Genomic DNA, 20274 nt, shown 5'->3' with positions numbered 1-20274 from the left:
CTTTGGCAATAGAATATCTTAGCCAAAAAAAAAAGCCTACATTTTCACATGCAATATATCAATTATTTCAAAATAGTTCTGGTTTCATGATGCCTAATTTGCCTACGACTTTACAACCAGGTGACCTTTAGAATATTTTTCACATTACGCAGCCTTTACTCTCCCCATTTTTAAGCTACTCAGATTTTTAACAGATCCCAAACCGGCAAACCAAATCACTGCATGTTGCTTCAATTCTGTCTTGCCAAAGGAGAAAAATCTGCTGCTTTGGATTCATTTCAACAGTTGGAAATTCAGGCCATCACATTTTAAATCTCAGATGTTCCCCACTGTGTCCACATCACATAAATCAGTGAGTGAACCAATACCCACGTTTGTGAAGCCAGTTCTCTCACAACTAAAGCATAATGTCCTTTGGAATGGAAAGGCAAATTTAAGTGGATTCTGCAGCAGTGGGTGTCATAATTCTGGAAGCACAATGTGGCCCTCGCGAAGGCACAAGCAAGGGCTACTGGCAAGCAGAAGGAGAGTTCTCTATTAAACGATTTTTTGAAGTATAAAATTAACATGCTATTTTCAACTGACGGGGAAGAATAAAAGACAACCTGCAACACATTAAGCTTCTGTCTTTATGGAAAGAGAAAAAAAAAAAACCTCTGAATTTTCTAACGAAGCTTACCAGTGATTAACAGGTCTATCCGAACTCACAGAGTAAATTTCATCCAAAGAACCGGCAAGGTCAATAAATAACGTGAGGACAAAGAAGCAACTCTGAGAGCAATTAAGCTCTAGCACCTTTAGGGTTTCTTTCAGGAAATGCAAAATCTCTAAACAACAGAATCACATACACACATCTGGAAATAACTAAGTGACTTCTGATTATTTTCTTGGATATACATAATTACCAATTGAATAATCAGCAAAATGTATGCTGGGGTTCACTAAGGTCTTCCTATTACATCACAGGGTTCATTATCCAGAGTATCACTATCTTTTTCTCTGCTTTGATCACCTATCTTAGTCTACACTGCACACAAGGCTAAGGAGAAAACTATTGAGCTTGGTCTTTTCGTGTTTGTCAGGATGGACTAGGTTCCACTAGAGTGAACTGATTCCATGAGACTCGGTGACTTAAAACAAAAAAGGTTTATTTCTAGCCTATGTTAGTATCTATTGTGCACTGGGCTGGGAGTGCTGCTCATCGCATCCCTCAAGGACTCAGACTAATGAAGCATCCACCATCTGGAGCTTTGCCAATCACAGGGCAGATGCACCTCACCACAAATCACTCACTGACTGTAAATGAAGGGACACGTGCCGCTTCTGCTCACATTTCACTGGCCCACTGAAGTCACCTGGCCATGCTCAACACCAAATATAGGGAAATTCAATCTTATAACACAGCCAAGGGAGAGAACCAGAAACATTCAGTGGACAGTACTAACAACTGCTACGGGCTTTATTTACTCCCTGCCTGTTTTTGCCCACTCCCATTTATCCATTTTAGAAAATGTTTCTGAGGGCATTTTATTTTTTTTTTTTTTTTTGAGATGGAGTCTCACTCTTATTACCCAGGCTGGAGTGCAATGGCATGATCTCAGCTCACTGCGACCTCCACCTCCCAGGTTCAAGCGATTCTCCTGCCTCAGCCTCTCGAGTAGCTGGAATTACAGTCACCCACCACCACACCCAGCTAATTTTGTATTTTTAGTACAAATTAAGCTTCTCCATGTTGGTCAGGCTGGTCTTGAACTCCTGACCTCAGGTGATTCGCCTGCCTCAGCCTCACAAAGTGCTGGGATTATAGGCGTGAGCCACTGCACCCAGCTCTAAGGGCATTTTAACTACAGAAAATTCTTCTAGGTGCCTACTGGGTCACAAAGGTGAACCACACAGAAATCCTGTCTTGTTTGTGTGTGTGTGTCTGTGTGTGTGTGTGTGTTTGAGATGGAGTCTCACTCTGTCACCCAGGCTGGGGTGCAGTGGCGTGATCTTGGCTCACTGCAACCTCCGCCTCCTGGGTTCCAGCGATTCTCCTGCCTCAGCTTCCCAGAGTAACTGGGACTACAGGTGCCCATCACCACACCCGGCTAATTTTTGTATTTTTAGTTGAGACAGGGTTTTGCCACGTTGGCCAGGCTGGTCTCAAACTCCAGACCTCAGGTGATCTGCCCGCCTCGGCCTCCCAAAGTGCTGGTATTACAGGCATAAGCCATTGCACGTGGCCCAGAAATCCTATGTTTAAGGGGATTATTATCTAGCAGAGGAGAGAAAATTAAATAGATAGATAGATAGATAGATAGATAGATAGATAGATCGATAGATCGATAGACAGACGGCATGTGAGATGAAAATGCCAAGTGCCAATAAAAAGAAGCATACAAGGTTCAACGAGAGTTTAAACAAAGGAGGTTTTAGCCATAGGAAGTTTCATTTGAGGAAATGACATCTCAGAAGTGCTTTGCAGAACATAGTGAGATCTGGACATGTGGATGTTCTGGCAGTGAGAATGACATGAGTAGAGGCGAAAAAGCAGGACACGCCAGTTCATGTGCACAGAATGGCACAATAGTTAGGTTGAATGATGTTGAGAACATTAAGGAAGGAAGAGGTGGAAAAGAGAAGAAAAAGGGAGAGGAAGAAGTCAAGTCTTTTTGACCAGAGGAAAGGGGAGATAGTGGGGACAGGGTAAGACTTGCACAAAAATCCACATAAGAGTAACAAAGGCCTCACCTACAGTAGTCCCATCACAATTGTGAGGAAGGAATAGCTCTACTCTCAAACTATATATCCTATGAGAAAGCTCAGCTTTTCCATCACTCCTTCATCTGACCTAGAAAATACAACTCACCTTTCCCTCTATCTACCCAAGCCTGAAGGCCTGGAGGTTTGCAGCTTGGACCTGATAAAAGAAAAGAGGTCAAATGGGGAGACTCATCTCTATTGAGAGATTGGCTTCTGGCCATGTCACCCAACCAAGAGAATGTTCCTTTTATCATTAAAGGGAGTTAACTCCCAATAAATATTTGTTCTATTTGTCCTGAGTTTATTTCCTTCTCTAAGGATGTTGCTGAAGCCACTCCTTAAGGACTGAGCTGCAGGGCTTAATTTATTTCTGTTTGTTCTGGAGTCTGCAATCCCTCCTCGTCTCCGGATTTAATTGCAGTGTTTTGGCGCTTAAATGGCCAATCCGGCTAGGCCCTGCCATGAGCCTCTAACCATCACAAGAGTCTACAGCTTATTTTATACAGAGGACCTTTCTTTTAGTATCTTTCATGTGCACCAAACCTGCTTGTTTTTGCTACTTCCATTGCTTCTATATAAACAGTGAAATTTGCCCGTGATTGGAAATTGTTTCTTACTACTGACCAGTTCCTTCATTAGGGAACTCTGTGCTGTTCTTCCCACTGCTCCAATAGACAAAAGACTTTCACTGCCACCCCAAGGAGATGGTCACAGCCGGAAGGACCCTTAGGGTTCACCAAGATCCACAGAAAAGCAATCACAGTCCTAGGATAATCTGGGACTTGGCTCTCAGAGTGCATGCTGTCACACTGTGTACTCTGACTCTCATACCAAAAATGCTCATAGAAGTCAAAATCAGAAGAATGACCCTGCTAATGATGCCAAGGTCTGAAACACTAAAAGATAAGGGTGAGGCTATTTCCCAGGAAGCCTGGACTTTCAAACCCACACATAAATGACTCATCAATCCTAGATCACTGCTTTTTACCATACCCCTTTATAGAATATAAAATGCACTACTGATATCATTCTTGACTATATAGAATTTTTTGTAATTTTTCTCGTGTTCATATTTATTTTATATTTTATGTACATTCCATGTCTGCAAAATACTTTAGAATTCAACCAATATTTAATGACTACGTATACAGAGTGAGACACTATGCTATATGCTACAGAGTAATAATTAAGTCCCTGTAGATGGAAAAAAGAAAAAAGAAAAACTTAACTATATTTAATTCCCTAAGAGAATTTTGGGCAAGATATTACGCAAGTCAATGAAGTTAAAAATCAGAGCAATTTTACCTATACCTATATTTTACATATACTTCCAGAGCAAAATATAGGTAAAGAGGTGATATTTGATGAGACAGGGCGCATTCAGCATAGTATGGCCATAGACAAGAGGTGACATTTGAGAGGTGCCTTCAAGAAGAGATAAAATTTCCAGAAGAGCAATGGATCAGGTAAATAGTTCAAGCGAAAAGACTGACACAGCAACAGGAAAGCATTGAGCGTAATATCTGGGGAACAATGGGAAGGTCTAGCTTTATTAAGGGAATGAGTAGGAGAAATGACAGAAAAACTATTTCAGGACAAGTAGGTACAGGCCTTTAAAAGCCCAGAGAAGGAATCCATTGTAACGCAATAGGCAAATTGGAGCTACTGGTGGCTTCTGAACAGGGAAATGACATCACCAAAATTAAGCCTTAAGATCATCCTCTCCAATCTCAAGCTCTACCTCTTTTTCCTTGTTAGTCTCCATTTACACTGTCTGACCTCTTTCTCTGAGGCCTTTGCATTTGCTATCTCCTTTACAAAGACCTCATCCAACTCCAGACTACCATGTGGTTGGTGCTTTCTTAAAATTAGGTATCTGCAGCTGGGCGCAGTGGCTCACACCTGTGAGCAGCACTTTGGGAGGCTGAGGCAGGCAGATCACAAGGTCAGGAGTTCAAGACCAGCCTGACCAACATAGTAAAACCCCATCTCTACTAAAAATACAAAAAATCAGCCAAGCATGGTGGCAGGCACCTGTAATCTCAGCTACTCAGAAGGTTGAGGCAGGAGAATCGCTTGAACCTGGGAGGCGGAGGTTGCAGTGAGCCGAGATTGCACCACTGCACTACAGCCTGGGCAACAGTGGGAGACTCTGTCTCAAAAAAAAAAGAAAAAGAAAAAAAAAATTAGGTATCTGCTCAAGTGTTCCTCCTCAGTGAGTCTCCCTGACCAACTAAATGAGTTCTCTCACTCTTAGTCACACTTTAGTCTACTAACATGTTGCTTTCCAACAGCACCTATCATAATTTGAAATTATTTTACTCATGTCATTACTGGACTATGGCTTGTCTCCTCCCACTATAATGCAAGCACCATGTAAGCAGACAAATGTAACTGTATTGTGCCCAGTAGAATGGCTGATAAAATAGGTACTCAATAACTATTTTAACAGCTTTATTGAGATATAATTCACATACCAAACAATTCACCTTTTAAAGCAGTGGTCCCCAACCTTTTCGGCACCAGGGACCAGTTTCATGGAAGAAAATTTTTCCACAGACAGGGGAGGGGGCAATGGTTGTGGGTTGAAACTGTTCCATATCAGATCATCAGATAGTAAGGAGCACGCAACCTAGCTCCCCCACATGCACAGTTCACAACAGGGTTCGCCCTCCTAGGAGAGTCCAATGGCCCCTCAGATCTGACAGGAAGTGGAGCGGCTCACCTGCAGCTCCACTTCCTGCTGTTCAGCCTGGTTCCTAACAGGCCACAGATCGTATCAGTCTATGGCCTAGGGGTTAGGAACCCCTGCTTTCAAGCAGAGTATTACATTGTTTTTAGTATGTTCACAAAGTTGTGCACAAATCACCATAATCGGTGTTATTATTATGACTATTTTTTGAGACAGAATCTTGCTGTCATCCAGGTTGGAATGCAGTGGCACAATTACAGCTCACTGCATCCTCAAATTTCTTGGGTTCAAGCCATCTTTCTTCCTCAGCTTGCCGAACAGCTGGGACTACAGGCTACCATGCCCTGCTAATTTTTTATTTTTATTTTTGTAGAGACCAGAGAGTCTCGCTTTATTGCCCAGGCTAGTCTTGAACTTCTAGCCTCAAGCGATTCTCTCACTTTGACCTCCCCAAATGTTGGGATTACAGGCAACAGCCAGTGAGCCTGGTCAACAATCAATTTTAGAACATTTCATCACCTCCCAAAAAAATCTCGTACCTATTAGCAGCCACTCCCCATTTCCCACCAACCCTTCCAGCCTTACACAACCACTCATCTACCCTCTGTCTCTATAGATTTGCTAAATCTGGACATTTCATATAAACAGAATGATACAATATGTAGTCTTTTGTGACTGGTTCCTTTCACTTAGCATAATATTTTCAAGGTTCATCCACATTGTAGCATGTATGAGAACTTCATTTCCATTGTGAAGAAATATGCCATAATATTAATATGAATACACCAAATTTTGTTTATCCATATATCCATCGATAGACAGTTGAGTTGTTTCTGCTTTTTGGCTATTGTGAATAATGCTGCCATGAACGTTTATCTACAAGATTTTGTGTGGAAAAATGTTTTCATTTCTGTTGGGTATACATTTAGGAGAGAACTCTGGGTCATACAGTAGCTGTATGTTTCACCTTTTGAGGAACTGCCAGACAGTTTAGTAAACTGATCTCACAGCTTTACATTCCCATTAGCACATTCCCATTGTAAATTGGAGAGTTGCAATTTCTCCACATTCTCATCAACACTTGTAATGATCTGTCTTTTTTATTATAGCCATCCTAGTGAGTGTAAGCCAGTAGCTTATTGAGGTTTGACTTACATTTCCCTGGTGACTGATGATGTTAAACATCTTTAGATGTGCTCTTGCCTATTTACAATATGTGCTTTGACAAAATGTCTACTCAGGTATTTTCTGCCCATTTTTAATTGAGAAACTGGTCTTTTATTATTGAGAGCAAGAATTCATTACATACTTTGGGTACAAGTCTTCCTCAAATATGATTTACAAATATTTACTCCCATTCTGTGGGTTGTGCTTTCACTTTCTTGACGGTGTCCCTCGATGACTATTTTTTAAATAAAACAATGAATAGAATTAATCTTTTATGACAAAGGAAACCTGTAACCGGCTCATAAATATGTGACAAATTCATGGCACCGCTGGATCTAGAAAGGTGACTCAAGTCACCTGTTTTCAGCTTTGAGTTTCCTTCACTGGTTCCCAGCATTGTCCAACCAGCCCAGGAGCAATGACATCATCCTGTGATGACTCAAAGAATGCAGCATTTGGTAAATTGGTCCGTGAGCACCAAATAGAAAGATGCCCCATACTTAAAAAAAAAATTTAAAAAAAGGTTTTGCTGGAAGCTAGCCTGTAATAAATCCTAAGTGGCCTACAATTTTGTTTTCTTTGAGAAACTGAAATTGATGAATGGGGTTCCCGCCGACACACAAACATATTAGTTAAATGAAACTAGAATAGGCACAGGATGAGTAAGCAGTATCTTTCTAAATTTACACTATGGATATTTGCTGACAAAATTATAGGCCCTGGGATGATCTCCCCTCCCTGCTCTGTATTCAGACTACCCAGCTTTATTTTGGTTGAGGAACTCCCACCAGAGAAAACAAGGTACAAGCATGGGAACATGGATATGCAGAGATCTGGTATATTTTTACAGCTGTAAGAGCTTCTCAGTATAGAAAAATAGCAGACCTTAAAACTTATTACAAAATATCATCCCTTAAGTACTCATTTTATATATATATATACACATACACACACACACATATACACACACACACATATACACACAGAGAGAGAGAGAGAATATAAACAGTTTGTCATGCTGGGAAAGGCATCAAGGAAAGACTTGCTTTTAATAAATCTTAACTAAGTTCAATGCTGGCATGGTATCCAAAATGTAATTTTCCCAGGATAGAATTAACCTCTTAGATAATGCACAGAAAATTAAAATAGAAACTTAAATACTTATTTTGTGATGCTAACCTCAATTAACAATCAGATTATCATACAAATGTAAACAAGATTAATCTATTACATAGAGCAATCTAAAAATGTTATATGTGATAGAGCAATCTATAAATAATTTTAAAGACTCATATTTTAAAACATATCTATATTCCTATAAGGTGGTAAAGTTTAGGCTAAGAATACATGAAAGGCATGTTTGGAACATAGCTTTGTTGTACTGTATAAAATATGTATTTAAAGGGCAGAATACATGAAATGTGAATAAATTATAGTTATAATTATCTGGTATAATACTGAGATGGAAAGTAGATTATGTGACAACCTAAGCTAAAAGTCAACCTAAAATGTGAGATAGTATAGACCATTTTAAAAAATCATCCTTAAATATTGTGTCCTGGTTTTACATTCTCTGTTTCCACTGTTCCCTCTATATTCAGTGTTCAACACAATCTTCAGTTTTTAAACCAAATATGGGAGTTGAAAGCAATCATCTCTGTGTCTGTCTTTATCCCTTAAGTTGGTACGGGACCTGCAGTGCAAATAATAGCACACAGATGTGTAAAGCAGAGATAATACCTACATTTATCCAAAGAGAATGAAATACGGGGTAAGCTTCATGTTTATCTGCCCAGTGGATATATCAGCACAAATTACTTGGAATCCTCTTCTTCCACACACTGATAACCCCTCAAATACTCTAGCCTCTGTTTCCTGACTCTTTCCAACCCATTAGCCTTCACCTGTTCTCTGCCTGGTTGTCTCACCTGCATCTCCATACCCTGGACCTTATCTTCGAGCAGAACAACTCTAGCTAGTAGCTTACAAAAAAATATAAATACTCTCTGGGTTGACTCTCATCTTTCTGCTTCTACCACTCTTACCAAATTGGCCATCCATTTTTCTTTTGCTTGTAAAGCCCCTATGACCACCCTATTCCATTGGTCCAATAGTCCTATTTTGGCCCCACCACCTTCTGACTATGGTCAACTACTTCAGAGGTGGCACCTTTTGTATTCAAGAACTGTTTGCCCCCTAGTTTCCCAGAGTCTCTCTTTCGTCTTCTCTCTTACTCTGGTAAATTCAAATTCCTTGTTTTGTCCTTTTTTTTTTTTTTTTTTTTTTCAGATGGTATCTCGCTCTGTCACCCAGCACCCAGGCTGGAATGCAGCAGCACGATCTCGGCTCACTGCAACCTCCACCTCCCAGGTTCAAGTGATTCTCCTGCCTCAGCCTCCTGAGTGGCTGGGATTACAGACGCTCGACACCATGCCCAGCTAATTTTTGTATTTTTAGTAGAGATGGGATTTTGCCACGTTGGCCAGGCTGGTCTCGAACTCCTGACCTCAAGTGATCCGGCTGCTTCGGCCTCCCAAAGTCCTGGGATTACAGGCGTGAGCCTCTTCACCTGGCCAAAAAATTTTTAAACAAGATATAATAACTCTCATTTACTGAGTATTTGTGTGTCAGATACTATCCTAGCCACTTTTAACTCATCCTCACAACAATTGTATGGGGGGGGGGATCACTCTTGTTATTATGTCCTTTTCATACACGAAGAAACTGAGGAACAGAGAGCTTAAGACATTTATCTAGGGTCCCCCAGCTAGGAAGGAGCAGTATTAGGTTTCAAACCCTTTTAATTCTAAACCTATGATCCTAACTACTCCAGTACATTGGCAAGAAAGAGATGAAGGGAGGGAATGGAGGCCGGCAGGTGGATAGAAGCAGATGTGCAATTCAAAACTGTTGTGCTCCATTTCTCTACTGCCCCACAACCTGACTTCCACTCCACTATTCAATCAAGCGTTGGTGCTAAGAGTACTGGAAGCCTCCTTATCACTTAACACACATCCTCCTGGATTCTTTCTATAGCACTTCTCACTACTGCACACCATCTAAAGGAGGCACCCTTTCTTCCGGTGGCTCTCTCCATCTTCCTGACCCCTTCATCTACTCCCATTCTCCCTTGCTCCCTAAGTGGAGACATTCTTCTCTCTGCCTTCTCAGTGCCCCTCTCTTCATGCTTCATCTCTTAACAATCCTAAGCCCTTCCACAAGCTTCCTTTATACTGAGGTTGATGAATGCTAATTGATACTTCTTTCCCAATCTAAATGCTCTTCCACCTACTGGGCATTTCTATAAGCATGTCCTTCTATCTTCCAACAAAAAGAATGCTGATGATCCCGCTTATATGTGGAATTTGGGGGGGGGCGGAAATGTTGACTACATAGAAACAGAGTGTAACAGTGACTAACAGGGGTGAGGAGAGGAAGGAGGGAGATGTAGGTCAAAGGGTACAAACTCACAGTTATATCAGATGAATTTGTCTAGAGATGGAATGTGCAGCAGGAGTACTAGGGATAAACAACATAATAATACTGTGTTGTTTATTGAATATTTGCTAAGAGACCAGATTTTAGGAGCTCTTACCACAAAAAGGAGAGATAACTATGGAAGATGATAAATACGTAAATTTGCTTACCTGTAATAATCATTTCACTATGTATATCAAAATATGTTATATACCTTAAATATATAATACAGATAAATCTAAAAGAAAATTAATGCTGAGCCTATCCTTTTGTTCTCAGAAATGATCCTGCAGACTGTCCTAATTCTACACAACAGTCCACCCTTCTCCTGGTCCCAAGGCTAAAACTTTGCAGCTATCTTCACGTTCTCCCGCCTCCGCATCCCCTACTTCCATTTAGTTACCAAGCCCTATTGAATCATCCTCTACATGAACGTCCAAATCTTTCCATCGTCACAGCTCCTGTTTTCATTACCAATCATCATTGCCAACACAATAACCACTCTGCCATTATGCATTCAGTTCATTGTGCACACTGCAACAGCAGACTCTCCCAAGGCGTGACTGAACCATACTATACCACCCAGAAGTCCATTACTATTTGTCTTACTAAATGATAATTATGGGTGAAAATGTTCTGGCGTCTCAAGAACAGAGAATGTTTTCTGATCCATATGTTACACGGTAGACTTGTGTTGGTAGAATCAGTGGGTTGTTGTCTGTCCTTCTCAGAGATCTTCAATATAAACCTCAATATAAACTTATCCTAAATGATAAGGTTGAAACTCTCTAGCCTAGGCATTTGGGGCCTGTAAAACCTGATCTCTAGTGGGTTTTTTTTTTCCTTACCCCACATCTCTTTTCTCTTATTCTAGTAATGGCATCCCACTTTCCTTTGGGGTATTGTCCCTACCCAACTGGTGGACTGCCCATCAAAGGTCAACATCTCCCGTCGAGGGAGAACATGTGATCCAAGCTCACCCATCAAAATACTGCTACCCTCCTAGACAAAGTGATTGGCCCACATGTGGAGATACAACCCCACCCAATGATCAGGAGTATTTTTCAGGGGTTAATTTTAATACTGGATAAGAAAGGTACTAAGAAGCATATGAACTTTGCTGCTTGCTGGAAAGCAGCTTCTGAGGGAAAAGGAGAAATAGCTGACATTAGCACTACCTCTGGCTTTGCAGCTGGACGGGCCCACAATCATTTTTTTGAAACTCTTAGATTTAAATATGTTTCAGAACTCAGAATTATTCAGGTGAGAAAAGCATAATGAGGCACATACTTGAGTATATTACACACACCTCTGTCTGGATCAAGGACAACATCCCTGCAATCAAACTCAATTCATATCTCTGCAGTGAAACAAATTAAGGGCCTAATTAATGTCAGTTTAAGTCAGGGTAGGTTTGGCCATGAAGAAAGTGCAGATCAGGTAAGGCCTCATTACAAAAAGAGTTCAGCTGTTTTCCGAAAGGCGCATAAAGGCGTGAATCTGTTTAAACTAACACATTCCCAGTCTGCTTATCTGCTTGTTCGTTAGTTTTACTTAAGCAGTTTGGGGTTGATTTTTAACACTTGTACCTGAAAGACTCCCATCTATAGTCCTCACGGGCCTATTACGTTTCAGTTTTACTTCCCACTAGTTTTCTATACAGACTCACACTGGAGTCAAACTAAAAGACTATGTTTTGATACTTTAAATAGAAAATCTTGCCTGGGCCCAGTGGCTCACGCTTGTAATCCCAGCACTTAGGAAAGCCAAGGCAGGTGGATCACTTGAGGTCAGGAGTTGGAGACAAGTCTGGTAACATGGTGAAACTCCGTCTCTACTAAAAATACAAAAATTAGCTGGGCGTGGTGGTGCGTGCCTGTCATCCCAGCTCCTCAGGAGGCTGAGGCAGGAGAATCACTTACTCTTGGGAGGCAGCGGTTGCAATGAGCCGAGATCGTGCCACTGCTCTCCAACCTGGGTGACAAAGCGAGACTCCATTTTGGGAAAAAAAAAAGAAAGAAAGAAAACCTTGCAAGCTCCATATTGTATATGTCTTATAAACGAGGGCTGTCCAACAGGAGACGGGAGCCTTAGCCGGCTGATTTTCTTGTCAGTTGCCCCCACCCCTGTCCTGTCTCCATGGCTCTTGGGGGAAAAGTGTAGCTATCCCATCATCCTATGGGATAATCAGGCACAACACTTAATTCAGCTTCCTTTCAGCCCCCATTATATCCCCAGGGACAATCACAAGACTCTGGAAAATCACTGCATGTTGTTATTTTCCTTTGAGTGCCTGTACATCTCTTCGGTGTCTTTAAAGATCATATAATGCTCCCTATGCCTTATTTTAGCTATATACACGTTCATCTTCACTATTAGGGCACCTGATTTTCACAGCAACCCTATGAGGTGGATGGAGTAGGTATTACGGCTCCCTATCTGAAAAATGAGGAACTGAGGGTCACGTTGGTTGATAAAAGTAAAGACCCTGGAATTTCACTCAAACCTGACTCTTAGTCTTGTTTTCTTTCCGATCTAATTTTATTCCCAGGATGAACTCAGATTGGAGAGTTTACTGGCACTGATTGTTCCTCCTTGGTACCCTTGGATATAGAGATGGATAATTTGTTGAAACTAGTGAGAACACTACATGCGTAATTTTGCTCTAAACTATGTGCAAATTTTATTCTGGTAAAAATAAAAATTGACATATATGCTGTGTATATATACACATATTACATATACATCTGTGTATGTATCATATATATGTGTATGTGTGTGTGTGTGTGTGTGTGTGTGTGTGTGTGTGTATTCTAGCATGGATGAATGTCTATAAGCATTTATTTTTACCAGCCAAGAAGCTAAAGTCAGCTTTTTTGTCATTGATTACAACCTGAATTAAATGAATAATAAAGTCCCAATGCACAGCAATGCCTGGAGATACTTCAGCCTTGGTGAAAACCAGACACTGCTTCACATAACTTGAACCGACAACAAAAATACCCCTCCCTGCCCAGGGGATATTTCTGGGTCAGGACTCCCTCTCTCAGCCAAAGAGTCAGACATTGCTGAAAATTTTCCCACCGTACTACCCTGTTTCTCTGGCTGACCTTTAAGGTTAGGACCTCTGGATGTAAGCCCATGAAAGACAGTCATAAGGCAAAGTCAGCTGCCTTTAGGCTCACAAAAATGCAGTTTTTCACTTCAAATAGACCCCAAAATCCCCAATGACCACATACAAGCCATGCCTTATCTATGAGGTTAATGCAACAGACCTGCCATCATCAGGCCATGCACTCTGAATTGCTTTTTCCAGCAAAGGTTCCCCTATCCCTTCATTTGCCTCATGATAAGAAATATGCATATGAAAGCGGCTAGCAGGGGTCAGGACTGAGGTTCTTGGGCATGAAGAGCTGCCTATGCAAAGCCAGATTTATCACACCAAGACCAATCTGGGACCACAGCACCAATTAACTCTCCTGTTTACAAAATGCCTAAGAATTTATTAGGCAAGCACAATCCACTCCCATACAGCCCATCAGACTAACCACATCCCCTATTTCCAGAACTATCCATAAGCACCCAGAATTCACTGCCCACCATGAATCAACATTTCAAGCGTCCTATAATATTCACAGCTCAAAATTAATCAGCAGGGTGGGAGGCGTTCAGGACATCTCTGAACAAAGTTCTCCCTGAGAATGTATCTCTTCCTACCTACTTGAAAAATATTTCTTCTAGCTTTACTCATACAAACTACATCCAAAATAATAAACAAAATGTAAATGCGAATATGATTTAAGAAAATTTTTCTGGTTTTTTTCTTCCCTTTCGTCCATCTGCAGTATGCTTATCTTATAACAATTCCTGGCCTGTGACTGGGATCAATGAGGGAAGAGGGCCCTGCCATGGAAATCAATCCTGATTGTTTAGAATCTAACATGAAACTATTTCTAAACTATTAGGATTTTAAATTACTCATTGAACAGGAAAATTGAACAAAGCTATGATATAGCTCTTACAATTCAATCTTCAAAAATTTATTTTCCTGATCTTCACCTTTTGCATCTCCATTTTTAAAATGTCTTCCTTTCTCCTTATCTAAAACTTTGGATCTCATTTATTTTGACCTTTCTCCTCAGATTCAGATTAAATAAACCTTTCGCTGCAAGTCTAACTATGTGCTGAGCAATGCATAGTTAACTCACTCTATTATCTAGAGATTTATCATTTTACAGATGAAGGAACAGAGGCTCCATTAAGTTCAGTGACTTTCCTGCTTTCACAGCCTCGAAAGTGGTCTCTCCAGAGTTTCCAAGTCCACATACTGTCAATGGGGGGGCTCTAGGTAAAATATTTCCCCAGCGTGGCTTGCATCTAGTTTTATCCTTCAGAGGTGTTATTCAAATTGTTATGTGGTTTGGGGAAGGGGCTTTGCTACTGGTAATCTCAGGCTGGAATCAAGGATTATAAACAACTCACAGAAGGATAAATACAGCTATTGCACATTGCAAACAATCTGTCTGTTCACAAGGGATCTTCTCCCTGAATTCAAATAACCAGATATTAATTCTCCTTTGTAGATTTACTCTAAATGGAGGTCCACAATTAACAATATGTCAGGTCTTATTCCTTTATATCATTTCAATTGTCTAACCAGTAGATCGTTAGCTCAAAGGGTCAGAGCACATGATTAGTGAGGGAGGACAAAGGCTTCTCCCTCCATTCCCGTGCAGGTCAATAGGCACGCACACCTCCTACCCTTGGCCAGCTCAGAAGGTGCTGGTTCCACTAGATCCTAAGAGGGCTGGTAGTCAGAACTTGTAGGTAAGAAAAGGAGGGCATTTTGCAGCTGACTCTGATACCAACCAAAAGATAATATATGCTAACATGACAACAACTAACAATGATTATGGTTAAGTATTATTATTGCAGGATTTCAAAGCACAGCCATTCACAGAATATAAACATTTTGTGAAAACATATGCTAGCTCTATAAACAAAGGCAAGAAAACCCTCATTTATGTTTCCTTCTGGAAATCAAGCCCGTCCTGTTTGCTTGTTTGTTTGCTTTCTTCTCGTGTTACTCTGCACATCCCATCTTTTTTTTAACAGAACAGGCACAACTATTGTTTCCCATAGAAATCCCCCAGCCCGGCCAGAAATGTTACCTCTCGTGACTTTTAAATGCTAAGATGCTACACAAAACATTACATTGATATTCTGAGTAAATAGTCAAAACTGTACCTTTAGTGTGGTAAAAATTCACTACCTTACTCACCTAGAATATCATACCAAAGATATAAAAAAAATACTACCAGGATGGTAAATGGCTGCAGAAATAATAACAAGTTTCAGTTCCAATTTGCAACACATGAGACCCCAAGCCCAAATGGGTAAAAAAACAGAACAATCCGGAGGCATCTGCAAATGAGTGACTGCCCTCAGCTGATTACCACAGCTGGTTTACTGATGGAAAGAAAGAATAACAAAAGGATGTCTAAAGTGTTGAAAGGTCAGAGCAGTAAAGGATGATTAAGAAATACATTTGGCCCTTACAGTGCAATGATACTGCACGTGTGAACTCAATTTACCACCCCAAAGACTTAGCATAGGCTTAAGCTCCTTTGATCTACAGAGGAAATGCTCTCCACTGTAGAATAGCTGATCTTTTTACACTGGTTCAAGGGGTCCTCTGTAACCTCTATAAGCACTAAATTTCCTCACTGTCGCTGTAAAAACCACAATAAATCCTCCTTGGTGTTATATGTATGTAAACTTTCTTAGTATTATTATTTTTAATGAGAAGCCATGAATCTTCATTATAAGGCCTTTTATAAAAAGTCAGGCAGAGGATGCTGGACATTGCAATGTTTGCTTGCTCAAAAGTGGGCTGGGTGACAATTTCTCCCATCTCACTATGCCAGATTCTGTCACATACCAGTTCTGCTCAATTAATTCAGAAAGGTAACAGCTGTTTCTGCCCTTGTTCTTAAAGTCAAGAAATCTAGGTTCGTTTGAACTAAGTATCTGTGAACTGAGACCAGATATTTGCTTCCAGTCTACTGAGCCATTAAATCAGAATTCAAGGAAATGGAGATTTTACTTTCTTCCTCCTTCATCATGGGATGGAAGGGTTCCCTAAAAGGCAGGATCCATGGGGGACTGGGCCTGCAACAAAGTCCCAGGTCTGAATCATGGCTTTGCCACTGTTTAGCTGGTCTCGGTTTCCTCATCTCCTGTGTGAGGTAATATTCACCAAACAAGGTTGTTTTGAGATTTAGAAAGAAGGGTATGGTCAAGAATTTATTCCTCCAAAAATGCCTGGCATGTGTGAGATGTTCAATGTTAGCAGAACCCGAGATGAGTCTCTGGTAAGATTAATAGTACTAGCTACTTTCAGTGCTAACCTCCCCAGTTCCATTCCCAGAGCATAGGCAGTGCCCAACTTTAAGTTCATGTAAAAAGACCTGAACGGACTCAGTGTTTTCTCCCAGAGAAAAAGAAGCCAGTAGAATCCCAACAAGCCTTTAGAATGGAAATCTTCCGCAGATGACAGTCACTCAAGCAACAAAAATCTGGCTGGCTTCCCTTACTTCCTTACTTCCAGGGGCGGGAGGGAATACAAACCGTGCCCCTTGCCCTAGTCTCAGTTCTCCACAGGGCTGGCTTCTCTGGAATATGTCCTCCCTCTGAGCGGGCAAAGTGCAAGATCTTGTGCTCCTGCTCCTCTGAACACTCCCCGCGCTCCCCAGCTCCTTCTAGACTCGGCGACAGCAGCTCTGCCTCCTCTCCAGGTGCCGCATCCCCCAGGCGGCGGGGAGGAGGCGGGTGGGGTGTCCCCGGGTTCCTGGGCGTGGAACGCAATGGCCTCAGAAACTGTCCGTACTCTCCCACTCCTCTGGCACCAGCCAGCACCTCCCTCTCCCTTCCCCCAGGCAGAGCACGCAGGGTGCGTGCACCCCGGGCAGTCCCCAAACGCGCCTGCTGGAAAGGCGCCATCTATCACCCTCACCTCCCATTCCAGCGGATTCTCGCCTGAGCCTAGCCAGGACCGGCTGCTCCGGCCAGCCCCAAAGACGCTTGCGGCGTGTATGTGGAGGGAGGTGCTATCTGGAACCCAATTTCATAGCCCTCTCTACCCCCATTTCTCTCAGGAGTGTAGGGGGAAGAGAACCAGAAAGCCAAGACTACTGAACCCGTAGTACCTCCAAATCTGTTACGCTTCCAGTCATCCTCATAGCATCACCTTAGTTTATTGACATTTCTCCCTAGCAGGGGAGCTCTGCCAAAAGCCCGCGAGCGGCACCCCACAAAAACCCAGCGCCCCTGCTGCCTGCCCAACTCTCGCCCCACGGCGCAACCTCCCGGCCCGGCACCTTCCGTCCCGGGGTAAGACTCCTAGTTTTCCCGGAGCGGAACTCAGCCAGCCGGTTTCGGAAGTTGCCCACCTCCCCATTCCAACTCCCTTCTGGGAGCCCCCACGCGGACCTCGCTTAAGGCAAGGAAGCCTAGATGTCTCCCCTGAATCTGCACTCACACCGGGTGCCGCCCCCTCTTCCCTCCCCCTCCTTTCTCCTCCCTTCAGCTCCAGTCCCCGCGCCTCCGGCGTCTCCAGCGCCAGCGGTTCCCTCGTCCAAGAAGAGGAAACTTCTTTCTGGGCTAAATTCAGGTCCGAGCAGGAAAGGCTTTTCCTTACCCGCAGGCATCAGAGGCGCGCTCACCCCCTATCCCCCAAAAGACCTCATTTCACCCTCTCCCCACGATCACCCTCTCGGAGACTTTGCCTCAGATTACTAGTGCTACTCAACTTTTCAGGTCAAAAGGTCCAGCCGTCTCTAAAACCACCACAGGGGCACTCTGGATTTTTCCCGAGACCCTACCAGTCCCGCGTGGTTTGCAAAAGACAAGTAAACAAAACACGGACCCGGCAACTCTGGGGTGTGTGTGTGTGTGTGTACGCGCGCGCGCGCGCAAGAGACAGAGCATCGCCCAAGAGTTAGGGCAACAGCTGCTAGAGCACATCTGGAAGAGGGGGAGGGGGTTCCACGCAGAGGGGACAAGAAGCCCTCAGTGGCTTCAGGGCCGAGGGCTGGGCCAGCCTGTAGTTTGTTACCTGTCCTATGTTGATGAATCCGTACTTGCTGGCGATACGGTTGGCCTCCGGGAAGCCCCCGGCGATTTTGACTGCCCAGTGGTTTGTGTAGACGCGCGTCCGGCACACGGGGAGCAGGCAGCCCCCGAGCAGCGCCAGCACGCACAGCAGGTCCAAACGTCCCGGGCAGCAGCAGCGGCTCCCCCAGCCCATGGTCCCGGCGCCTCGCTGCTCCCTCGCTCGCTGGCTGGCTCAGCGCACTAAGGGCGCACACAACTAACTTCTCCGGCCTGGGCCGCCCGGCGCGCAGCCCTGGGCCGCCGCAGCTCGCAGCCCCGGACGATCGGCAGGAGGCGGCTAGCCCCGGCGGGGAGCAGAGCAGCGATCCTTGCGCCAGCTCCTAGACCATCCCTGGGGCTGCGGGGACCTGTGCTCCCAGCTCTCCGGCCCGCGGGGCGCTCGGCGATGCTCCCCGGCTCGGGCGCCGGAGGCGGCTGAGAGGGGCGGGCGTCCTCCGCAGTTGGGTTTCGCCCGGCTCGGCTTTCGGACTCTCCGACTCGGTCTCGCTCCTCCCGGGGCCCCGAGCGCGGCGGAGATGGCCAGCGGGAGCGGTACAGGCAGCGACCGGGCGCCCCCTCTGCTGGCCCGGGCTCCGAGCGCTCGCTTGCTAGCTCCCAGCGCTCCCTCCGGCTCTGAGCAGCGCGCGGGGATTCTGAGTGGCAATGGCAGCAGCTCCTGCTCTGCATAAATGACTTCCCCCGCCCCGCTTAACACCCCTCCTTTCCCACATCCCCCTCCTCCTCTCCCTCCTCCGCCCTCCTGAAAGCGGCCGCAGCCAGGCGCCGACCAGGTCCTAGCGCCTCCGGGTTCTCCCAGCTGTAACCTCCAGGGTTCCGGGCAGCAAAGGCAAGTCTTTCCAAAGGACTGAGAAGAGCGCTCCGAGATCGTGGTTTTACCCTCTTCTCTCCCCTCCCTGCTGGATTTGTATGAATTTACCGCCACTTCCCGAAAGACTAAAGAAATTTACACACCGGTGCGAAGTAAGCGCCCTGAAGATTCATTCATCCTCGTTCTAAACGTCCTTAAATAACTAGGCATTTAAGGAGGTCACTTGCGTGTCAATTGCTGAACAAATAGCTCGAGATTTTCACTTCGTTAGTTCTTCATGCTTTTCAGCAACTGTTTATTTTACACATTCTGCTCCCGGGAGAAGTTACCACACAGGACAGTAAGTCGCATCGACTCCTAGAAAAACCAACCACGGTGGCTCGAAAGCCAAGTCTGTTGCCTGCTCGCTTTCGAAATCTGCGCATCCGATACTAGGCAACGCCAGGGGAGAGTAAAATTCCGGCCTTGGAAGTGAGGAAAGATGTTTCTATGAATATTTGGTATGCCAGTGGATGGACATGTTGGGCCAAGGAAATAACTCCATTCATTTGTTGGATTGCGTCTGATGAGGGCTTTTCTCCACCAAGGGAAAAGTTGGAAAACTTTTCCAAGCACAGTCCTGTAACAGTGAAAGACTTTAATATAAAAAAGACCACAGAGAAAGTTCAGATGAGATATGTGGCCTTTCATTATTCTATCATGCACTGTGACTGCAGCAGGCAGAAGGGAGCTCAAATTAACCCTCTTCTCGCTTCTCCTTTACAACCTCCTTGCCTTCCTGGAGCGGGGGTGGGGCACAGCGTGATTTATTGTGACAAGAAAAATTACCCCGTATGAAATAATTCAACTTACTTTAAAAGTATTCACTATATCCCTAACTGTCCCCCTTTCTTTCCTCCTACCATGCCCTATTTCTTTCCTCCTGTTAGTTAAATGTGTCTGAGATTAATTAACTCATCCCACCTATAGCTCTGGTACTGGTTTTTTTTTTTAATCTGAAACATACCTGCAGACTTAAAATTCCACTAGTACCTCTGAGCATAGCATTTGACATTTTACACATTGTATAAGGGATGCTATATTATTTAATCTTGAAAACAAATCCACGAAATAACATCATCCCCACATTATAGCTGAAGAAATAGAAGATCAGAAGAAAACATGTGCAGAAGGGTATGTATTTTATTCATTTATTTGACTGATTCAACAC

General features: G+C 43.6%; 1 protein-coding gene across 5 annotated transcripts in view; it reads right to left on the bottom strand.

Moving 5' to 3' along the window:
- Positions 1-18961, bottom strand: part of PCSK5 (proprotein convertase subtilisin/kexin type 5) — a 483293-nt gene extending 464332 nt beyond the window's left edge. For 4 of the 5 annotated variants that reach the window (XM_017892728.1, XM_017892730.1, XM_017892729.1 and 1 more), the window contains exon 1: positions 18198-18415. In XM_017892728.1, the coding sequence (XP_017748217.1) occupies positions 18198-18389 (192 nt within the window). In that variant the 5' untranslated portion in view covers positions 18390-18415. Of the gene's footprint in view, positions 1-18197 lie in introns of all 5 variants that reach the window. The other variant, XM_017892732.1, reaches the window with a different exon arrangement.
- Between the last annotated feature and the right edge of the window lie 1313 nt (positions 18962-20274).

The sequence above is a fragment of the Rhinopithecus bieti genome, unplaced genomic scaffold, assembly GCF_001698545.2.
Source record: "Rhinopithecus bieti isolate Rb0 unplaced genomic scaffold, ASM169854v2 scaffold_19708, whole genome shotgun sequence".
NCBI lineage: Eukaryota > Metazoa > Chordata > Mammalia > Primates > Cercopithecidae > Rhinopithecus > Rhinopithecus bieti.
This window is presented reverse-complemented; position numbering and strand designations above follow the sequence as displayed.